General features: G+C 41.8%; 1 protein-coding gene across 1 annotated transcript; it reads right to left on the reverse strand.

The window, feature by feature from the left end:
* Positions 1-3,574: 3,574 nt before the first annotated feature.
* LOC128017780 (FACT complex subunit SPT16) lies at positions 3,575-19,439 on the reverse strand. Its single transcript, XM_052603300.1, has 24 exons — positions 19,106-19,439; positions 18,130-18,222; positions 17,882-18,052; positions 17,662-17,814; positions 17,439-17,585; positions 16,360-16,511; positions 16,119-16,291; positions 12,508-12,598; positions 12,346-12,419; positions 11,990-12,102; positions 11,846-11,911; positions 11,250-11,348; positions 11,049-11,164; positions 10,820-10,973; positions 10,620-10,747; positions 9,326-9,588; positions 9,042-9,160; positions 8,726-8,964; positions 7,320-7,395; positions 7,075-7,244; positions 6,867-6,996; positions 4,446-4,572; positions 4,294-4,368; positions 3,575-4,216 (listed from the first exon to the last, which is right to left on the reverse strand). The coding sequence occupies exons 1-24, from the start codon at positions 19,169-19,171 to the stop codon at positions 4,110-4,112; spliced, it is 3,102 nt and encodes a 1,033-aa protein (XP_052459260.1). The 5' UTR covers positions 19,172-19,439; the 3' UTR covers positions 3,575-4,109.
* Positions 19,440-19,602: the final 163 nt, after the last annotated feature.

The following is a 19,602-nucleotide window of genomic DNA, read 5'->3' on the forward strand; positions in this document are numbered from 1 at the left end:
AATTGTCAATAATTCATATTTACACGATTCAAATATTACTGTCATATTATAAGCTCCATAGCGCACTTGTTTGCAAAAGAGCATGAGTCTAACTTGAAAACGCCAAACCTGCTTCTCTGCAGTCTGTGTTCTTCTGACTATATTGTAGTAATTAACGAAAAATGCTTTGGGCAAATGTATCGGAGTAAAAGTAAACATTTTTTTAATTAGGAAATGTAGTGGAGTAAATGTAAAAGTTGACTGAAATATAAAAACTCAAGTAAAGTACAGATACTCACAAAAATACTTGCGTACTATAACAACGTATTATTTCTTCGTTACAATACACCACTGGACAAGAATGATGCAATTGCAAATTTAGCATCACGAGCTGTATTAAAACAAGAATGCATTCTGATTGGCTGTTAGCTCTGTAGCATGATTATGAATTACTAATAAAAGATTTATCTTAAAATAGAATTATAGTGGAAACTGATAAACTCTTCAATGTTTTGTAAAACAAAATTGTGTCAAATCAAAGATTCAGTTCTTACTACGCTAATATTACATAGTGAAACAATAAAATACTTTCTTTTGCCCATTTTTCAAGATGGTTGAGTATCATCACTCTTCCGGCTCTTCTGAAAGACATTTCCATCTGGTTGGACTTTCCATGACAGTTTTGCATATTCTGTCAGTCCCTTCTGAATATCGGTCTCCACCGTAGGGTCATTCACATTTTGACTTGATTTACCTCCATTTTATTGTATTTCAGAGAAATCAAATTCAATCTTTGATGATATAAAAGATACTTCTATATATCAACAAGACAGCGGTTTAATAAGAGTTTTGCACTTTTAGGTCAATAAAGCAGTGAGATGTGTACAATACTCACCAGTGTAGCACAAAGAAGGAAATTTACTTCCAGTCCGGTCCACACATCTCCATTATAAACCTGCTGTATGACTCATCATCTCACCCCGATCCGTCTGGTCATCAATGGTGGCCAGATCAATGTAATTCTGCTGGCAGTGTGTCTGCGTAGCTGCCCATTTCATAGGTTTTGGCATAAAGTAAAACATACGAGTCTGTGAAAACGTCATGTGCATCAGAGCTGAAGATACAAGAAACGTAATTAGTTAAATGTCTACATTGTGCATAATATACAGCTATATTGTTGCCATTTTAAACTGTGTTGAAATTAACTGAATCTTTAAAGATTTAGTGGTAGTGGTAGACAGCCGTCTCGATGACGTCATCATTGATTAAAAACTTTATTACAAACTTTATTACAAAATGCTTCCTTGAGTAGTTAACTTAAAAAAACAAAAACAAGTAATGGGTAAATGCCATTTACATACTTTGCAAAAGATATTAAAATTCTGAGATGTCAGAATTGTGTCAGCTATTTCATATTAACCAACAAACATACTGCTATTACTACCAACCAACCCTTCTGACTACAGTTAAATTAGATTGATTATAGGTCAATGCATATTACCTACCAAAAAGATCAGAAGGTCAAAAACTCCATGGACTTTCATGTAATGTGTTCCAAATAATGACTTCTTCCAGGCGGTGTGCCTCAGGGTTCGGTGCACAGCCTGCTTCTCTTCTGGTTTTACACAACCTTACTGTGTGAGAGACAGACAAGATGCAGCTCTATCGATCTTCTCATCCTCACAACCTCCTGTCAGCTCACATGTCAGAAGAACAGGCTGATATCTCGACCTGGATGAACAAACGCCACCTTCAGCTGAAATCTGTTAAGACAAAAAAAAAATCTAGATTTTTTTTTTTTATATATATATATATATATAAATGTGTAAAATTACAATATATCTGAATATATAAACCCCCCAAAAGTAAATAAAGATTTAACAAAGTCAGTTAAAAACCATGCATTTAAATATATGTTCACACCAAAAAAAATATGTAAACCAACCTACACCAACTTCACTTTTTTGGTATTGTTCTGGTGTAAAAGTACAGGTTATTTTAACAAACCCCCCAAAAAGTGAATGAAAAAAGAAATGATATTAAGTAAATGTTTGTGTTTTGCTAATTTGTAAGTTGCTTTGAATAAACCATCAATGTAAATGTAGTGAATCCCATGGCACACCAGTGTCTGTCTTTAATGATCACTCATCCTGGTCATTTGCAAAGTGCTTTTTCAGAGAAATGATGATGGAGTTGGTCCTCAGCTCGCTGGAGACATTATTTAAGTTATAAACACTTGGGAATGAAATGCAGAGGTTTAGTGAACAGAGATGCTTTGCTGAAACCTCAAGAATATGGAAAATAAGGTGCTTATAAAAGCAGCGCAACAGCACAAAAAAAAACATCCAATTGTGCCATCATGTGGTCAGACGGTCTAAAGAATTAGTCTGACCAGCTAGCAGTTAAAAAGCATTTAATCTTTCTTTCACTTCTCAAATTGGACCAGTTTAATTGTTCATGCAATGTTAAAAAAGGGATAAATTTATAGTAGTTCAAAAACCCAACAATTCAAGACATTGTTTTTTGTTTGGTTTTTAAATGTAAAGATGTGCTCATCAGATCCTCCACATGTAAGTTACACTGTGCTTGGACAGTTAGTTTCTTAACTCATAATTTAACTTGTTTAAGCGTAACTGACGGAGGTGATTGACCTCAGCTGCCACTGCTGTGGGTATACTATACGCAGTCATGCAGACAGAGCTGGTTTGAATGTGGATTTGAATGTTGAGAGAGCTGCATCTGAAACAGTCACATACACAAACATACAGTATATCAGCACAGAAATCAACAGACATTCCTCAAGAAGTTTCCATGTCAGGTTCAAACCAATGCACCAAAGTGAACAGACCTTCAAGGGACAGTTCAACCAAATGAACAGTCATCTTTTACTCACCCTCATGCTGTTCCAAACATACATGAGCTTCTTTCAGCTGTTGAACACCAAAGAGGATATGTTAAAGAATATTGGTCTCTAAACTGTATATTTTATTTTTTTTTACATTTTATGGAAGTCAATGGCTACAGTAAATTTTTATGTCTATAAAAAAAAAAAATCCTTTGTGAATATAAATGTACATGTATAAAACCCGGTCTTAGTCTACAAGTACAAATACGTTTATAATTTAAAATAAACATTTGGACCACCTAAAACAATGTCATTTTATGTGCTCCGAAATATATAAAAATGTAAATACAACCATTACAAAAAAATATTACTTGGAAAAGTCTATTTATTTCAGTTAATGTTTACTTTTTCATTTCAGATAGTTTCCATTTCTCATTTACAATTCAAATACTAAAAAGTACACTGACAAAAAAAAATTACTTCGTAAAAATACTAAAAAATAAAACAAACTCAAATAAAATGAAAACAGAAAAATCAAAATGCTAAACTAAAACCAATCGCTCAGGTTTGGAAGCCGTGGAGAATAGAAGAAACCAAACAGGATTTGAACATGAATTATAGTGGACTAAAAATAAGTGTGTCTCCTCGTTACAGAAGAGCAGGTGTTAATCTCCACATCCAGTCAAACACAAAGACCATCGTCCACGTCACACGCTGCTGAAAACAGAGCTAAAATAAGAAGCAAACAAGTTTTACATTTCACTTTACTTTTATTTAAAAAACAAAAAAAGGAAAAAGAAAACAAAAGCATTTTTGACTGAACAATACAAGACTACCAATCCAGAATGAGCAAAAAATAACTAAATGGAACAAAGTGTGTTTATGTTTACAATGTGTGTGTGTGTGTGTGTGTCCATATCCCCTCGTATTAGAAAAACACAAAGTGAATCATTAAGTACTAAAGTAAAACGCGTCGCAGTCAAATGTGTGTGTCTATTCATAAACGAACAGGAGCAGCGTGAGAGACAAGACGAGCCGGAAGAGTGGAGTAATGAGTGTCACGTAACGCTCATAAAACACACACACACACACACACCTGAGAGAGGCCATTCAACCCAACACAGGGAATCCAAAGCAAACGCAGACGAGTGAGGACTCCGTCCATCCGCTGAGATGAAAAACACTATTCTACACACTACACACTGTGTGTGTGTGTGTGGGGCTGTCAGAGAGGACTGTGGGAGACTGATTTGGCAGTGTGTGTGTGTGTGTGTGTGTGTGTTCTCTAATGTCTTCTCTTCTTCTTGCTGCTGGGAGGCGGAGCCGACGAACGGCCTTTCCTCTTCCTGTTTGAGGTCTCCTCCGTATCCTCATACTGACTCTCACGATCAGCTGACCAGGAAATAAAAGAGCAATCATTGCACTGCTGAAGTTATTGTTGTAATGCACAGTTAAAAGCCATGTCTCACCTTTCCTGGCCTCCTCCTCCAGTTCGTCCCAGTCTTTGCCGCTCTCCTCCTCGCTGCCCAGAGACGCGCTGTAATCTGTGATCAGAGATCAGACATCAACACCTGCACATCTTCTCAGAGAAACTAAAGTCTCAATCACAGACGCTGCTTACCAGAGTCCTCTGTCTCTGAGGAGTAATCTTCATCACTGTCCTCCTCTTCCTCCTCCTCCTCATCAGCCGAGGGGTTAAACGTCTCATCCTCCATCTCTGACTCCGAGTCTTCCTCTCCGCCGCTTCCCTGAGACACACAAACACCAGTTTAACATCCCAATAATCCTGATCGGGTCAAGATATGAGGACTAGATTAAACCCATGCAATCTGCTCGCTCTCCAGAAAGAAACGCAAAAAAACTAAAATGTAACTTGAAATAAAATAAGTTACTTTAATACATTTTTGTGCATCTAAATATTAAATAATAATAAAATGTTTAAATGATAATCATAATTGTTATTTATTATTAAGGATTTTTATTGTTTTAAAACAACTAAATACATTTCAAAATAAAGTTCTTAATTTTTTTTCAATTTAAATTGAAACAAAGTCAACATTAACACTTATTTTTTCTAAGTTTAAGCTAGTTGCCAAAGTAAAATTTAGCATTTTCATTTAAAAAAAACAGACATTAAAATATTATAAAATAAAAAAATAAAAATATAGTACCCCGATATAAACAAAAATATATTGCCTAGTTTCAACACTCATTTAAAGTTGATATACAAAGAAATAAACACTAAATTAAGCACATAAAATTTATTTATATATATAAATAAAAAAGGGGTGTAACGATTCACTCGTTTTCTCGATGCATCGATTACAAACCCTGTCGATTCATAAGCATCGATCTTGAAACATTATTTTTTTAATCGTGAATCGCCGATCTCCGACAGTAATCGATTCAAAATGCTAAGAATCGAATGAATCGTGATTTCTATAGCGATTCAATGCTTTCAAAATGTATACACATTAAATTACTACACGCACAAATTAATGGAGACCTTGAAGAGTGTTTGTGAATCGTGCCTCTTATCTGTCCTTCACGCGCTCCACAGTTTACCGCCTGAGACTGTCACAGGATTGCGCTCGCGCTCCGTTCGTCTCTGACGCAGCTGACGTGTGATCTAGGACTCGTGGCCAGTAATGCTAACGTGACGTAGTTTTACTTTTCTGTAGTTTGTCAACGGCTCTCTGCATCTTACCGACGCAGTTACCGGAGCCGTCCACAGCTGTATTTATTGCATGGATGGAGCAGGAATGTAAGTGTCTAAATCATACGCACATATCCATTGAATGATAAATGTGTTTAAACAATGCGGATGACCCGAATATACGAAGGAAACTTTTAAAATTAACCACAGCATTAACAACGACCTTGAAATAAGAGCGCAGGATTTATCTGATAATCAGATGCATGAAAGTAGCGTTTGTTTCATTAGCAAACAGACATCTGGCGCGTTTTCTCTCAGAATCATTCGCTGATGGAGAGGAAAAGTTAAATAGCTATCCTACTATAGCATTTTATTTTGTGAAAATGAGATGAAGACGCTTTCACACTGAAAGAGAAGCGATCTCGCTCTTATAGGCTATATCTGCTGCAGCTAAACTGAATAAAAGCAGAATGAACTGCTGGAAAAAAAAATAAAAAAATTTATGAATGATGCAGTGCCAATTGACATATCAGTTATTACAGTACATAAAAGTGTATTTCTACCTTATTCTGTGCAGAAAATTAAAATAATTGCTAATTAAATGTAGCCTAGTATATAATTAGAAAAAATATATCGATTACAAATGATTGATTATTGTCCAGCAGTGTATTCGATTTCTTACAGCGAATTAAAAGTAATAAAAAAGAAGATAATTCCTTGTAAAAAAAAATAAAAATAAAATAAAAACAATTATGATAATATATAGGCTACATCATTGACTGTAGAAAAACAGGGCTACATACATAAAATGATTGTATTTGACAGTTCTGTCACTTCTGAAATGATGGCTACACCCCTGGTGTGACAAAATGTTTATGCTTATACCTTAAAGCTCTTTTTTTTTTTTTATCTTGGCTTACATACATTTTTACGTATGTCATGCCATGTCGCATCATTAACTCCTTAACTGTCACTCACATTTTTGAACATTGACTTTATAGTGCACGATTCCAAACATATATTTTTATAATTCATGAATGAAAATTTTGTAACATGATACTGATGTACCGTTTACATGGTAATGCAATGTCTGATTTTAAAATGGGTTTTAAACTACCATTTAACAATGGACAAAAGTTTTGTTTTTGTTTTTTTAACCTATGGTTCTCTAACCATAAATGCTACTGTAATTTGCCCCCTGACTAAGAATTCAAATAATTTAGGGGAAACATTTAAATAATCCTGTGAATGCACTTAAAGAATCCAGAATCGAATCGTTATAATCGAATCAAATTTAATTGTGAATCGAATTTAATCGTTCTAAATTTGCAAAAATCGGTTAATAGGAGTTAAAACTAGACTAGTATCCCAGGTCAGATCTGTTACCTCACTCTCGGGATCGAGGAAGGACCAGCCGCCCTGCTCGAAGAAGCCCTCGGGGTCGTCCACAATGGTCTTCATGATCTTGGTCCAGTTCAGAGACTGGACGCCCTCCGTGTATTTGATATCACAGGAGCTGCACAGACACAACACGTTCACACACACTGCACACGACTCAGACCAGAGCGACACGGGCGACACACGAGAGCCTTACTTCAGCCACTCTTTGATGGGGTCCAGAGAGTTGACGGGCACAGCGTTGATCATCGTCACCTTCTTGTTGTAGTCTTTATAAACGATGACCACGTCGAAGTTCTTCAGGTGGAACTGGACTCGCTCGAAATGAACCAGCTCCACCTCGTCGAGCGTCACCACGAACGGAGGCTGTGCGGGAGAAGCGGGGCGTAAAGACGGGTGTTTGTGGTGCGGTATCATTCATGAAGTCGTCGAGACACTCACCCACTCGGTGACGTTACTGAGAGCGCTGGACGTGGGCTGCAGCAGACAGGTGCTCCTGTAGGGGGCGCCCTGGAACCTGAACACACCAGTGACGTCACATGATCAAGAAACTACTGTTTACAGAGCGCTCAAACCAGACCAACTATTGGGTCTCATTCACTAGTAATGGCACAGACATGATGAATCAGTAAATTACGCAACCACACTCGTTAGCATTTAGCATAAAACAACATTGTATGAGTTTTGTTTTTTTGCAATTCTTTTCTTAATAACCCTTCAACATTCTCCCCAATAAACTTTGCTTTCACTTGCAAAACATTAACAGTTTCAAAAGTTCTGCATTTCTCCAAGTATTTCAGATAAACTTAACATTTGTTCGCTAGACCAGATTTTCGGAGAAACTTCGCATTCACTTTGCGAAATGTGTTCTCAAAAGTTTAGTGTTTTTCCAAGAACACTTTCACTTCGGCTTTCACTTGCGAAACATTCACAGTGTCAAAAGTTAAGTGTGTCTTTAAGAAAAGTTGTGATCGCTTGCAAAACTTCTACATTCCCGATAAACTAAGCATCTGTTTGCTAAACCGAACTCCCTCAGAAACTTCGCATTCACTTTGCGAAATTTGTTCTCAAAAGTTTCTCGTTTACCAAATAAAAGTTGCAATCGCTAAAATTTTTAATGTTTGTATTTAGAGTAAACATAATAGTTGCAATAAACTTTTTGCGTTTACTTGAAAAATATTGTTCACTTTAATAGTTTTGTTTCCCTGAAACTTTGCGTTATATTGCCTTGCTTTTAGATTTCCCCACAATCTTTGCGTATACTCAAAACTTCTGTTCCCCTGAGAAATTTCCTCGCGAAACTTTCAGTGCGAGATTGCGTTCTCTTGCACAACTTTCACATTTCCACAAGAACGCTCAAAACATTTTCCTGAGAAACTTTACAATCGCTTACCAACACTTATTTCCAAGAGAAACGTGTGTTGTCAATATACTTTGCATTCAATTGCAACGCTTGTTTCTCCGAGAAACTTTTTGAAATTGTGTTTGCTCTCAAAACTTCTGCACTTCACCCAAAAAACACTGTTTACGCACAAAAAAGTTTTGAATTCCTATTATGAACTGTTCACAAAAAATGCATCTGCCTTCAGTACCCATGTATAAAATCTCATGTTTATAAGGCATCACACAATATTAGATGTTTGTGCATTTCAGTTGTTTCTACATTTTCCATAAATTTAAGCACAAACATTTTTGCCGAATCATGACTTGTAAAACAAAATTTGACAATTAAATTCCTGCATGAATAGTGAATAATTGAGAGCCACTGTTTTGACTGAAGTCTTATTTGGGAACGTTCACGTACGTTTGAAGCAGTTAATGTGATGGTGAGTAATGAATCCACTCACCCGAGATCTCTGAAGGGAACCTCGAACTCCAGCTCCTCTTTGGTGAGCGACTCCACCTTCTCGATGAAGTTCTTGAAGGCAGATTTGAGCTTGTGTCGCATCTCTCGCTCCATCTGTTCGGCGTAGAGGTCGTCTCGGTCGTGCATGTGCTGGTGTTTGCCCAGGTCTGTGGTGATCTCGCCCACCTCTGTGTAGAACTGCACGTCTGTGTGGCGCTTCTTACCGAACATGATGGCGTTCTGCGACAGACAGAGACAGGTAAAGTCAGTCGGTGTTCTGCGGGGAACAGGAGACACGTCTACAGCTCATCACACACCTTCAGATGGAAGTGAAGCACGATGATCATCTCTCCGTCGCACGGCTGGAAAATAGCGTGTTTGATGTTGTTGTACAGGATGTCGACTTTATCGCCGCGCACTGATGTGAAACGGAAACCTGGAGAGAGAGATAAGGTCAGGTCGTTTGATTAACATTCACACACTCACAGCACAAGTCAGAAGATCATGTGATGCTGAAGACTGGAGGAATGAAGCTGAAAATACAGCTGTGCATCACAGATTCACACAGAAAACATGATTTAATGAAAACAGCTTCTCTCACCGTTGGTGTGCGCCTCCAGCGAGCCCTGCATCCTCTTCTGAGCGATGTTGGGCCGGATGTAAAGGTCTTTGAGTTTGGGGTTGCTGCGGTTGAGGTTGATGACGAGCGAGTCCTGCTTCACGATGCCCTCCTTCTCCTTCTCCTCCGCCTCGCGGGTCTTGTAGCGCTTCTGCACCTCCTTGATGATGCGGAAGGCGTTCTGCAGGTTTGTGGAGGGAACGGAGTGATCTCCGGGAGACTTCAGGTTGGACGCGCGGTACGTGCTGAAAACAACAGTGTTAGCATGTCACAAAGGCTTTAGTATTGCTCAAAAGAAGCACAGCTCTGAAAGAGACACAGCAGTCCTTTAGTGTGAAACAAGCTGATAATGTGTCTCAAACATCTGATGCTAATTCATTTGGACGGGAAAACATTCACTTCAATGCCTTTGCTTAGTTAATGTTTGTGTTTATAATTTAGCATCACGCCAGCTAGCAGTTGTATTTATGTTGAAAAGTAGAAAATAACTGAAATAGAAAATAATTTAAGCTTATCTCTAAATATAAAACTAAATCTGGCCTCACTTCATAAAAAAATATATATAGATATAAAATAAGTGATGCACTACAATGAACTCAGAATGCACTAAAACAAAAAATACTAAACAATAGTTGTTTTATAATAATTTCCTTAAATCAAAATGATTTCATAATCAACACTCAAAAGTTGTGAAAATCATTTAAATTGCACATTTGGCAGATTGTAAAAGCTTTTATTTCACTTTTTGGTAACAGAACTATTTCTAAATAACTGAAAATAAATGCTATTATTTTGTTATTTAAATAATTATTATTAAACTCTGAAAAAATGTGTTGCAAAAATCATTTAAACTGTTTTCATGTCAACTTATAATAACAGTATGTTTCTACAATTTGTTGTTAAAATATAAAGACTTATAGAATTATTAAAAATTATGAATACATATCAGTAGTTTAAAAATGAGAAATCACTTTTTTAATGTTTAATATATCATTCTATATATTTTTACATTAAATCCGTTTTTAAACAGAAAAATGTTTATCTATTACAAGTTACAAATCTATTTTAGCATCTATTTTAACTTAACATGTTTTAGTTTATGTAAATTATAAGATTTAAAGTACATCTCCACATTTAAGTCCAGTTATTTTTTTATGCAATATCCCAAAATGTACATTAGAAACACACTTACACAGTCTTACTCTGGCGTGTGCTCACTGCAGTTTATTTACGACACACTAATCAAAGACTGAAGAGCATGCATCTCAAGTCTTACATCTCTTTGACAAACGTGGCCTCGGGGTTGGGGAAGATGTTTCCATCGTGGCGTCCCAGCGAGCTGCCCGGCACGAAGAAGTTTATCCTCAGATAGGTGTAGTCTCCTTCCACAGACATACTGATGTTCTGCAAACACAGGTCAGGGTCTCAGAGCGAGGAGTGGAGCGCGCTCACTGTGAGGGACGTGTGGTGCTTTACCTTGATGGTGGCGATGTGGAACGGCGTGGCAATGCCGAACACAGGCATGACCACCGTCTCGTACTTCTTATCGATGAAGATCTTCATGTCTCGGATGTCCTTCTCGCGGGGCATCTGCGAGACGTTCTTATACGACACGTTTGACTTCCGTGCTCTGAGGAGGAAGCAGAAGAGCGTTAGATCAAACTAGCGCCTCAGCTTGAGCCGAGTGAGGAGCGAACACACGTACTTCTGTGTCTGTGTTCCTCCCTTCTGCTCCGTCAGGCGCCGCTTGGCCTCCTCGTTCACCTGATTGGCCAGCTCCTTCTGATGGGCCCGCCTCTTCTCCTCGGCCGTCATCTCGTTCTGACCGATGGGATGAGAGCGCATGAGAACGCACCAATGAAACGGGTGAACTATGGGCATTAGTGAAGAGGAAGGATGCAGTTACCCTGGTTCTGTCGGCCAGCAGGGCGGCGCTGCGCGCTCCTTTCCCCAGCAGCTCCTCCGCGTTATCATCCTCTTCCTCCTCGTCCTCTTCATCGTCATTCTACAAAACACACACAAACATGTTTTTTTCCACTTTTTTCATCTAAAGTTGTGAAAAATCGGAATCGTGTAAAATAATAGCAAATAAATTACCGTTTACATTGCATTTGGTCAAGAGAACAGTTGACTTTTATTAGCAATAAAAATAACTCTGCAACTTTTTTTCTGCATAATACTACAATAACGTCACTGAACGAACACAAAGCTTTTTTTATATTATGAATTCTTATTTTCATTTTATTAAAAACAATATGTATTTGTTATTTTATTTTTGTTCTTTTTGTATCTGCTTTGGAGCAAGTGATTTTTTTTTTATGCACATTAAAGTATTACAAACATCTTGGTTTCTTCATCCAGCATTTTTTAATGCAATATCCCAAAGTGTGCATTCAATTAATATTTGTAGTGGAACCCTAACGGATGATGTGTTTCATACAGATGTTTGGAGAGTGATTTTGGAGCAGGTTAATGAACAGGTAGGAGATGGACTGAGGTTACCTTCAGGAAAATGCCAACGTTTTTGATCTTCTTCTTGACGGGTGTGAGGATGGTGGCTGGATCCTCCTGCGATCACGAACACACAGCATTACTGAAAAGTGTTTGACAGATGGACTCACAGCGGGCCGCTCAGCCGTCACACACCTCATTGATCTGTATGCTGTCTCCGAGGAAGAGAGCGTACTTCTTCTGCTCCTCTTTCTTCCCCTCTTTGTTGATCATGTCAGCGAATCCCAGACTGATGCTGAACACCATCCCTGCACACACACACACACTCCAGTGAGATCACTACCAGAGCGTAGCCTGTGACTGAATCACACTCACGCTGCATGTCTCAGACTGAAGGGAGTTAAACTGATATACTTTTCAAACAGTCTCACAAATCTTCATTTTAAGGTAAATTAACAATTTAAATACAGGAGCAAATAATAGAGTTAATCTTTGAATGCAGTAATGCTAAATCCTGTAGATCGGCCCCTGGTTTATATTCACACACTCACCTCTCTTGAGTTTGAACTGGTTTTTGGCGTTCAGTACGAGCGATCCTTCTCTGAACTCAATGCCCATAGCGAACCTGCAGCGCACACACACACTTGTCACACACAGATCATTTTACACACTTCACATCGATTATCTGAGTGTGAAGCGTTCCAGACACAAACCCGAGGTTTTTTGTCAGTTTGCTGACCAGATCTGGTTTCTCTTTCTTGACGAACTCCAGTACGCTGTTATAGACATCACACAGCTTCACTCCTGTACACACAGAGAGATAATTAAACACTGTTCCTCAACATGCACACACTCTCTCACAGTCACACAGACTGTCACACTCACAGTCACACTCACACACATACACTCTGTCTCTCGGTTTCGTCTGCTCACTGTGCTTCATTCCTTCGCACTCACTCTCACACAGACACACGCTCACTCCCACATGTTTACACAGACATACACACGCTCACTCCTACACTCACACAGACACACGCTCACTCCCACACTCCCAGTACACCGTTATAGATGTCACACAGCTTCACTCCTGTACACACAGACACACGCTCACTCCCACGCTCACACAGACACACGCTCACACCCATGCTCACACAGACACACGCTCACTCCTACAGACATACGCTCACACGCTCACTCCCACACTCACAGACACATGCTCACTCCCACAGACACGCTCACAGGCTCACTCCCACGCTCACACAGACACACGCTCACACCCATGCTCACACAGACACATGCTCACTCCCACAGACATACGCTCACACGCTCACTCCCACACTCAGACACATGCTCACTCCCACAGACACGCTCACAGGCTCACTCCCACGCTCACACAGACACACGCTCACACCCATGCTCACACAGACACATGCTCACTCCCACAGACATACGCTCACACGCTCACTCCCACACTCAGACACATGCTCACTCCCACAGACACGCTCACAGGCTCACTCCCAAGCTCACAGACACACGCTCACAGACACACGCTCACTCCCACACTCACACAGACACATGCTCACTCCCACAGACACACGCTCACTCCCACGCTCACACAGACACACGCTCACTTCTACACTCACACAGACACACGCTCACTCCCACACTCCCAGTACACCGTTATAGATGTCACACAGCTTCACTCCTGTACACACAGACACACGCTCACTCCCACGCTCACACAGACACACGCTCACTCCCACAGACACGCGCTCACACGCTCACTCCCACGCTCACACAGACACACGCTCACACAGACACACGCTCACACCCATGCTCACACAGACACATGCTCACTCCCACAGACATACGCTCACTCCCACGCTCACAGACACACGCTCACTCCCACGCTCACAGACACACGCTCACTCCCACGCTCACAGACACACGCTCACTCCCACACTCACACAGACACATGCTCACTCCCACAGACACACGCTCAGACACACGCTCACACACACGCTCACACACGCTCACTCCTACACTCACACAGACACACGCTCACTCCCACACTCCCAGTACACCGTTATAGATGTCACACAGCTTCACTCCTGTACACACAGACACACGCTCACTCCCACGCTCACACAGACACACGCTCACACCCATGCTCACACAGACACACGCTCACTCCTACAGACATACGCTCACACGCTCACTCCCACACTCACAGACACATGCTCACTCCCACAGACACGCTCACAGGCTCACTCCCACGCTCACACAGACACACGCTCACACCCATGCTCACACAGACACATGCTCACTCCCACAGACATACGCTCACACGCTCACTCCCACACTCACAGACACATGCTCACTCCCACAGACACGCTCACAGGCTCACTCCCAAGCTCACAGACACACGCTCACAGACACACGCTCACTCCCACACTCACACAGACACATGCTCACTCCCACAGACACACGCTCAGACACACGCTCACTCCCACGCTCACACAGACACACGCTCACTTCTACACTCACACAGACACACGCTCACTCCCACACTCCCAGTACACCGTTATAGATGTCACACAGCTTCACTCCTGTACACACAGACACACGCTCACTCCCACGCTCACACAGACACACGCTCACTCCCACAGACACGCGCTCACACGCTCACTCCCACGCTCACACAGACACACGCTCACACAGACACACGCTCACACCCATGCTCACACAGACACATGCTCACTCCCACAGACATACGCTCACTCCCACGCTCACAGACACACGCTCACTCCCACGCTCACAGACACACGCTCACTCCCACGCTCACAGACACACGCTCACTCCCACACTCACACAGACACATGCTCACTCCCACAGACACACGCTCAGACACACGCTCACACACACGCTCACACACACGCTCACACACACGCTCACTCCTACACTCACACAGACACACGCTCACTCCCACACTCCCAGTACACCGTTATAGATGTCACACAGCTTCACTCCTGTACACACAGACACACGCTCACAGACACATGCTCACACGCTCACACAGACACACGCTCACTCCCACGCTCACAGACACATGCTCACACGCTCACTCCCACGCTCACACAGACACACGCTCACTCCCACGCTCACACAGACACACGCTCACTCCCACAGACACACGCTCACTCCCACACAGACACACGCTCACTCCCACAGACACACGCTCACACGCTTACTCCCACGCTCACACAGACACACGCTCACTCCCACAGACACACACTCACTCCCACGCTCACACAGACACACGCTCACTCCCACAGACACACGCTCACTTCCACAGACACACGCTCACTCCCACGCTCACACAGACACACGCTCACTCCAAGTACACTGTTATAGATGTCACACAGCTTCACTCCTGTACACACAGACACACGCTCACTCCCACGCTCACACCCACACACAGACACACGCTCACAGACACAAGTTCACTCCCACACTCACAGACACAAGTTCACTCCCACACTCACTCCCACGCTCACTCCCACACACACGCTCACACCCACGCTCACAGACACATGCTCACTCCCACATGCTCACAAAGACATACACACGCTCACTCCTACACTCACACAGACACACGCTCACTCCCACACTCCCAGTACACCATTATAGATGTCACACAGCTTCACTCCTGTACACACAGACACACGCTCACTCCCACACTCGCTCACTACCACAGACACATGCTCACTCCCACTCCCACAGACACACGCTCACTCCCACACTCAGACACACGCTCACTCCCACGCTCACACAGACACACGCTCACTCCCACACTCACAGACACACGCTCACACAGACACACGCTCACTCCCACACTCAGACACACGCTCACTCCCACGCTCACACACACACGCTCACTCCCACGCTCACACAGACACACGCTCACTCCCACGCTCACACAGACACACGCTCACTCCCACGCTCACACAGACACACGCTCACTCCCACAGACACACGCTCACTCCCACACTCGCACAGACACATGCTCACACAGACATATGCTCACACAGACACACGCTCACTACAAGTACACTGTTATAGATGTCACACAGCTTCACTCCTGTACACACAGACACACGCTCACTCCCACACACTCACTCTCACACACACACACACACACTCTCACACACTCACTCTTACTCTCACTCACACTCTCTCTCTCTCACACACACACACTCACTCTCTCTCTCTCTCTCTCTCTCTCTCTCTCTCTCTCTCACACACACTGTCTCTGTGGACTCACCGTGCTTCATCTCCTTCAGCAGCTCCTCCTCCACCTGCAGCAGGAAGTTGTAGTTGTCCTGCATGTCCTGTGGAGGGTCCACCATGAGCGTGCGCACCAGGTTGGAGCAGTAGGACTTGTAGCGGATGCCCATGGCGCAGGTAATGGCTCCGAAGTGCATGTGGTTCTTATCGCTGGAGAGAGGGGACAGGTTTAGTGTCTGAGCTTCTGCTACAGAGGATGTGTGCGTTTCTGCGCTCACCTGACCACACTGAACTTCAGGCTGTAGCTGCCGCCGCTCTGAATGATGGGAGGGTAGCACATCTCCACCGTCGATGGGTCCACACCGCCCAGAAACTTCCTGTCCTCGATGGCCTTCTCCACCGACTCGGCCAGACGACTGTGCTTCACTTTCTGATGAGCAGAAACACAGAGGTTAGCTCAGACTGCTCCGGATCTCCACTGCAGCACTGAAGAAAACCGGCATGAAATAACACTCAAAACACTTAAGACGTGTTTCAATCAATAGATACATTGTAACTGGTTTATGAAGCAATATATTCGTTTTTGAATGACATCTTGCAATGCTCTGACACCACGAGCCTGGACGGAAAAACACTTGTTACTTGAAATAAACCTTTAAAAATGTTAAAGAACTTACTAAAATAACCAGTCAAAAATCATATTAAAATAATACAAATTTTGACAAAAACACGACAAAATTACTTTATCTTAAACTAAAAAAATATATAATATTACAATATTAAAAACTACAATAGCATCTCAATGAAACTAAAATATTTCCATGTGTTGAATTATCACTTCTGAAGTTTGATCACAAGAAATCCTAAAATAATTAAGACTTGCTTTCATATATTTTAGATAATTTTGTAAAGAAACTGCTGCTTTTATTTATCAGTGATGCATTAAAATGATCAGAAGTGACAGTAAAGACATGTTAAAGTAGATTTCTGTTTCAAATAAATTCTGTTCTTTTAGACTCTCTATCCATCTGTGAATAATGAAAAATAAAACGTATCAGTTTCCACAGAAATATTGTGCAGCACAACTGTGTTCAACACTGATAATAATCAGAAATGTTTCTTGAGCAGTAAATCATCATATTATTCTGATTTGTGAAGATCATGTGACACTGAAGACTGGAGGAATGATGCTGAAAATACAGAAATACATCACACTTTAACACAGAATCACACAGAAAACAGATGCTTTAAATTGTAATAATATTCAATATTTTTACTGTATTTGAGATCAGCCAGAAGAGGAAACTTCTCTGGCTCTGAGTCTAAAGCCTCGTCACGTCTCTGTGTGTGAACGAACCTCGTCTGCGTCCACGATCTCCATCACTCGCTCCTTGAAGAACTTGGTGAAGACGTCGCTGGTGATGGCGGCCGCCTTTTTCATGAGCGCCAGCTCTCCGTCCTCCTTCACTGCCATTGTGTAGGCCACCACCGTGCTGACGTCCACCTGACACACACACACACACACACTCAGCTCGTGTCACCCTTCAGTACGCTCTGTGTGTGACCGTCAGAGAACAGACCTTCTCCAGGCCCTCGGCCGTCATCATGTCGCTCCAGCTCTTCATGTACTCTCCGGGGAACTTGTCCTTCATGAACACGCCCACCGTCTTCCCCTCTTTACTTCCTCGGATGGCCTCGATCATCTTCTCGAAGTTCACCTTGTTGCTCTCGCTCTGTCACACAGGCAGACGTTAACCCCGTCGCTGTGAGAAAGCGTCAGAAGTGTGGAGCGTGCGGTACCTTTTCTCGGACGAGCAGCGTGATCGGAGGAACCCCGTTGGCGTTCTCGTTTCCTTTGGTGACGGCCACCTGCTTCAGGAACTCCACCTTCTTCTTACTGGCCAGAAAAATGATCTTGGTCTCGCAGAAGACCATGATGGTGTCGGTGAGCTCGTAGCCGAACAGCCACGTCTGTGGACGGAGCATAAACACACATGTAAGCAGCGCTCTGATGGTGTTAATAACTCATAAACAGTGTTGGGGTGCACCTGAAGGGCTGTAGATTTGGCGTAGACGATCTCCTCATCGACTCCGACAGAAACCACGATGGCGTCCACCTTCCCGAACTCATCTTCACCTTTCTGTGGCGGGAAAACACAGGGTCATGATGAAGAATTATACCTCGTCACATCACACACTTCTCTGAAGAGATCGTTAGATTGAGATATCTGTATAATATCAAATAATAATAAAAGACAATATAAATAACAAATAATATGGAATATTACATGTATACATATGGAATACATTTTTAGGTGTTATATATTATAATTGTGCAATTTTATATTATGATAATAAACTAAAATAATCGCTTATAACGAACGTGAAAGTCAGTAATATTCAATTATTGTATAAAAAAGTAGTATAATTATATAATATAGACAAATATTGTATAATAATAAAATACAGAGAATCCAAAAATTATTGGAAAAAAAAAACATTATAAATATATTATAGTGGTATAATTTAAATCAGACAAAACATAATATGTAAAAATAAATATCTACATAACTTATATTTTTTTTCTTCTCAATGGGAGATAGCTTACAGCTAAAGCTACATCAGACTGGACTTCTGCGCCCGAGTAAAGCGTTTATCTGATAAATATTTATCAAAACCTGGAGGAAACGCGGCTTTATTTGGACGTCAGCGTTACCGACGCGCTTTACAACAGAGCGGAAATGTCGTGAAGCACGGTCCACGCTAACAGGCTAACACATTAGCCGGTGCGCTAACAGCATCAAAACGATACGAAAACGCGCGCAGACCTCCGCGATTCCGTTACAGAGAGAAACACATCACCGGACCGAGAGACGGAGACCCCAACGGGCGGTCTATATCACACTCACACGGACCCGAGGCCCGAGAGTGTGTGTTAAGAGAGAGGATTCAGCATCACACGGCTGTCGTTGTGTGTGAATGTGATCCGTGAGATGATTAACGGTGTTCATGAGCCTCCCGTACCTTCCAGTTCCCGTAGAGTCGCTTGATGCGGCGGTAAAACGCGTCTTTATCCAGATTCACCGCCATAATATCACATCAACAAACACACACACACTCATACACACACACACGCTGAAGTACAGCAGCGCAGAGCGGACACACACACACACTCTCACTCTCTCTGTTTCTGGACCACACACTAACAACACGCGAAAAGACCGGAATACATGCGATCTCAACTATGTCTATTTAAAAAGACGGTACTTCTTCTTTAAAATGTGTCGGTTGAGTTTAAACGGGTCTCAGTTGCGCTGATGATGTGCATAAAAGACGTTAAAACACGCGTGCGCGCGACTGATCGTTAGCTCCTCCTTCTTTTTACATCTATTTAACATCTATTTATTTATTTTATTAAACATATATAACTCTTAATCATACAATTACTGCTCAAACCAATATTTAACATTTATTCATTGAAATATATTTAGAAACAGTAACGGGATTGTTTTTTAATGATT

The sequence above is a fragment of the Carassius gibelio genome, chromosome A7 (genome assembly GCF_023724105.1).
Source record: "Carassius gibelio isolate Cgi1373 ecotype wild population from Czech Republic chromosome A7, carGib1.2-hapl.c, whole genome shotgun sequence".
Classification (NCBI taxonomy): domain Eukaryota; kingdom Metazoa; phylum Chordata; class Actinopteri; order Cypriniformes; family Cyprinidae; genus Carassius; species Carassius gibelio.